Source organism: Malurus melanocephalus, unplaced genomic scaffold (assembly GCF_030028575.1).
Source record: "Malurus melanocephalus ecotype Western Australia unplaced genomic scaffold, MMel_1.1 scaffold_1331, whole genome shotgun sequence".
In the NCBI taxonomy this organism is placed as follows: domain Eukaryota; kingdom Metazoa; phylum Chordata; class Aves; order Passeriformes; family Maluridae; genus Malurus; species Malurus melanocephalus.
The window spans coordinates 22,522-27,454 of record NW_026624563.1 but is presented as its reverse complement, the minus strand read 5'-3'; the positions used below and the strand labels follow the sequence as shown (position 1 = coordinate 27,454).

The 4,933-nt window shown below is 48.5% G+C and overlaps 1 protein-coding gene across 1 annotated transcript in view; it reads right to left on the bottom strand.

Annotated features, from left to right (window-relative positions):
- PGM2L1 (phosphoglucomutase 2 like 1) overlaps positions 1-4,933 on the bottom strand; it is a gene marked incomplete at its 5' end in the record, with an annotated part of 12,485 nt that overhangs the window by 4,125 nt on the left and 3,427 nt on the right. The window contains 4 exons of the mRNA XM_057387736.1: positions 1,739-1,837; positions 2,056-2,245; positions 2,891-3,084; positions 4,728-4,811. Of these exons, the coding sequence (XP_057243719.1) occupies positions 1,739-1,837; positions 2,056-2,245; positions 2,891-3,084; positions 4,728-4,811 (567 nt within the window). The remainder of the gene's footprint in view (positions 1-1,738; positions 1,838-2,055; positions 2,246-2,890; positions 3,085-4,727; positions 4,812-4,933) is intronic.

Sequence of the window (4,933 nt, the reverse complement as noted above, 5' to 3'; positions counted from 1 at the left end):
CACTGCGGGGACAGGGGACACGTCAGGACACGGGGACACTGCGGGGACAGGGAGACACTGCGGGGACAATGTGGCACGGGGACAGGGGACACGTCAGGACAGGGGACACAGGGACAGGGGGACATGGGAACAACAGGGCACAGGGACAACGGGACACTGCAGGGACAGCGGGACACGGGGACAGAGGGACATGGGGACAGCGGGGCACGGGGACAATAGGGCACGTCAGGACAGGGGGATATGGGGACAGGGGACACGTCAGGACAGCGGGACACGGGGACAGAGGGACACGGGGACAGAGGGACACGGGGACAGAGGGACACGGGGACAGAGGGACATGTCAGGACAGGGGGATATGGGGACAACGGGGCACGGGGACAACGGGACACTGCAGGGACAGCGGGACACGTCAGGACAGGGGGACACAGGGACAGAGGGACACGTCGGGACAGTGGGACATGGGGACAGCGGGACACGTCGGGACAGCGGGGCATGGGGACAGTGGGACACATCAGGACAGGGGGACATGGGGACAATGTGGCACGGGGACAGGGGGACATGTCAGGACAGGGGCACATGGGGACAATGGGGCAGGGGACAGCAGGACACGGGGGGACAGCGGGGGTACAGCAGGACATGGGGACAATGGGACACGGCAGGACAGCGCGACATGGGGACAACATGGCACGGCAGGACAGCAGGACACAGGGACAGCGGGACACGGAGGGACAACTGTGCCACCTTTGAGAAGCACCCCGGGCAAGGGCGGCTCTGCAGCCACCGCGGTGTGAGCACAGCACTGACACTGTGACACACCCACTGCTCCAGACAGAGGCACCGCTCTGCCAGGACCTAACAATGTCACATCTCGAGGATTTCCAGAGCTCTGTGCCACCAGAAATGACCCCACAGTGTCACACTCGAGCATTTCCAGAGCTCTGTGCCACCAGAAATGACCCCACAGTNAGCTCTGTGCCACCAGAAATGACCCCACAGTGTCACACTCGAGCATTTCCAGAGCTCTGTGCCACCAGAAATGACCCCACAGTGTCACACTCGAGGATTTCCAGAGCTCTGTGCCACCAGAAATGACCCCACAGTGTCACCCCTGGAGCATTTCCAGAGCTCTGTGCCACCAGAAATGACCCCACAGTGTCACACTCGAGGATTTCCAGAGCTCTGTGCCACCAGAAATGACCCCAAAGTGTCCCCTCAGCAGCTCAGCCCTGGATCAGCAGAACCAGAACTGATCCACACAGATAATCTGTACCTTGCAGGACAACTCTTACTTACACAAACATCACACTGGGGCCTGTCAGCTGCAGAGAAATAACTGCTATTCAATGTGAACATGCAGGGGGAAACAAAGGATTGAAATAAAAAAAAAAAATTAAAAAGCAAACAAGCACAAAAAATCCACCCCACCAAAAAAACCCATGACAACTGCCAAGGAAGGTTTGCCTGATACACAGGAAAAACCAGCAAACAACAAGATTTTACTGTCTTCAGTAACTGTATTTGGATATTTACAATCACATCAGTAAGTATTTGATCCACTCTTTGCTGAGTTAATTGATTTCAAACGCATTTGGAGCTATACCAAAGGATAAAACCAGGAGGAAAAATATCCCAGTAACTAAGGAAAAGAGCAGATTGTCCCCAAATGGTTGCCAGGCACCATTCTGTGACTCTCACTACCTTTTCTGCAGAAAAACACCAAAATGGACCCCATCACTCACTTTTCCTGCTGCTCTGCCACTGCCAGTCTATCTGCATCGGGATCAGTGGCCACCACCACCTTGGCATTTTCTTTCTCTGCAAGTCTCAGTGACAACTCCTGGTGGGAGAAAAAGGAGGAACCAAAAACAAAAACAAACAAAAACCAAAATGTAAGAGTAAATAAACACAGCAAATAAATGCACAGCCTTTCTATAAACATCTAACACCCCCCAGTAGCTGCCCACTGCATTAATTCAGCTGAAAGCAGCTTCTCCCTGTTCTCTCCCTCCATTTGTTTTTCCCCACAGAAATCTGATGAAGCAGAAACAAAAATACCAGCACACATTCTCCTTCCTCAGGATTGGGGCATTTGACAGTGGAGAAGTCTGGGTCTGGGTCTTTCTGCTCCGGGACTGGGATGGGGGGTTGGAATCCAAAGGCTTTGAAAGCCAACTGCACATAATCGTGCCCAACTCCATGGAAAGAGGTGTGGACAAACTTCAGATTGCTCTGCACATTCAGCTCCCTGAGGAGGAAACAGAACTTCAGTAAGAGCTCAGTTATTTAACAATATTTGCACCAGAGAAAGCAAAATAAACTGCAAAACAAACTGTGCCATTCTGCTGATTTCTGCCTTCATTTCAAAGGAACCAGTGAAAGTGCTCATTTGGACTTTCCCTGCAAATTGCTGGGTCAAAGCTGCTTTTCCTGGAAAATGCAATATTTACCTTTGGCTGTAACAGATCAAAGTCTCCCAAGAATAAACTGTTGATGTCTACATCAAACTCGAGCTCTTCCACTTAAGGATGTTATTCTGTTTCTGCTCTGCAGCCTTCATCCTCCTCCTTTTATGCTCCTCTTCTGCCCCACCTAACCTTTAAAATCAATCTTCTCAACTCTATTTTATGCACTTCATTTTACTCTGAATTTCTGCATTTTATTCAGACCTCTTTGACCATATTTATTTACATTAAATGGTTTCCACTGGGGAGCTTCACTGTAGCTGAATTCCCAAAGGCAGCTGCTTTTTCTCAAGCAAATGGTTTCATCCTAARGATGGTGACCCTTGAATTTAATGACACATCAGAGAACACAGTGAAGCCTCTCTGCAGTCAGTTTTACCACATTCACAGAGTTTAATTTATAACATAACTTTTTCTTTATACAATACCTGTGAAAACAGATCTTTGTCAGATCCTCCATGTAGCTGTCACAGATTTTCTTCAGAGGATCCTGTCTGAGGGGACTGGTGTCYACCAGATTTTCATTCCAAGAGCCATTCCACGGTTCAACACACTCTTCTATACATTTTATAATCTCCTTATCATGAGGAGAGGTGATCTGAGCTCCGTTTTCCCAATAAACCTGGTGGAAGTTGAAGGAGAACAAGACACATTTTATTGACAAATATGAGTAACTTGATAAATTCTTTCAGCTATAAATTTCCACCTACTTTCTGCTTGAGTCACACAGAGGAGTCAGCATCTGCCTGGTGTGATTCTCAAGTAATTTGGAATCATTTAACATGAACCTCTGGGTTTGTGATTGCACTTGTGTGATAAATGGAGCTTATAGAGCAACACAACCTGTTTGCACAAAAGCTGGAATTTAACTRCTAGAACAGAAATATCAGGATGGGAGAAACCAAAACTGGGCACTGGGAGTGYTGTGCAAACTATAACAGCAGAAAAATCACCCTCTGCAAGGCTGCCATTCCTCAGGAAAAAGAAGCACGGCTTGTTTTTGAACCCAAAGTGAAAGAGATAAGCATTGTGCCAAGGTCTGTGCTTTTCCACAGCCAACAACTGTAATCTCTCAGCTGGAAACTCTACCTCGAGTGGAAACACCGTATCAAACCCTCCACTATAAGAAAGCCTTTGTTCAGAACCATTTCGAGCCCATTTTTCCCACAGGCTGCTGCCAACAGCAGGGCTGAGCTCACACTGCAGAGTTTCTGCTCAGATCATCTGCCTCTGTTTGCTCCTCACTCTCCTCTGGGTTTGGCACCTTCAGTCAAAAYTGTCCAAAACCTTCCCAAGCTGCTGAAAATCACACGGGAAATGGGGAAAGATGGAAGAGCTCTTGGGAAAGACAGGAGACAAAAGTGATATCCTGCCAAACTCAACTGCTGTGTGTCACAAACACCAAACTGCTCCTGGRCAAGAGAAGCACCTGGAACTCTGCTGGGGCTTCTTTCCTTCCTCACTAAGCAGGAACCAGGGCTGGTAAAGAACTTTACAATTTGTCACAGAGAATACAATCAGCCCAAGATTTCTCTCTCAGCACAGCAGGACTGGCTTTCCTCACATTCCATCACTCACTGAGCTGCCACAGAGCTCCTACAATGCTGAGATTTCAGTTCAGGTTCTTACAAAGTTGAGGAAGGAAATACTCAGTTAAAGCATTGCATTTGCTCTTGTGGATGGTTTTACTGTCCCTAGCTTTCAAAGGAAAGCCACCCACTCCTCTCCAATGCCAAAAAAAAACCAGGGAACAGTACACTGATTTTTATTAATCCACTGAGTTTTATCAACCCACTCTTAAAYTGTTCCCATCTTCAGTGTGCACTAATTCACCTCAGTTCTGGCTTAGTTTTAAACTACTTTTTAAGCCTAAGAAGTGAACACACAAATTGCTGGAGCATTTCTTCATCAGCTGATTAGACTCCATGGAATGTCACAACAGATTTATGCTCAAGACACACAAACTGTTCTCATGACAGAGGAGTGTGTCAGGTCAGAGAAGAACCAATTTTTTAAAATAACTCATCCTCATCCTTCTAATGGACACACTCAGAAAAATCCAGGGTGGCAGCTGTGGTGCCCCTGGATCCAGAATGGACATTGGGAATTGGGGCACCCTGGGACAGTGGGAGATGTCCCTGCCATGGCAGGGCTGGCAGTGGCTGAGTTTTAAGCTCTTTTCCACCCCAAATCACCCCATGGTCCCACTCTAGGCTGAGTGCAGGCAGGGAGAGCACTGGAAATGCTGCATCCCAGAGGTTTTACCTTGTAGCCATTGTCCTCCTTGCGGTTGTGGGACGCTGTGATCATGACCCCAGCCACAGCCCCGAGCTGCTGCACGGCGTAGGGCTGCAAAGGAACCCCCAGAGAGGATTATTGAGGGTTCTGCACAAAGCAGGGCACTGTCAGCACATCACATCCTACACGAGGGGCTCAACTCTGCACCAGAGTTTATCTGGAAACTGCAGACA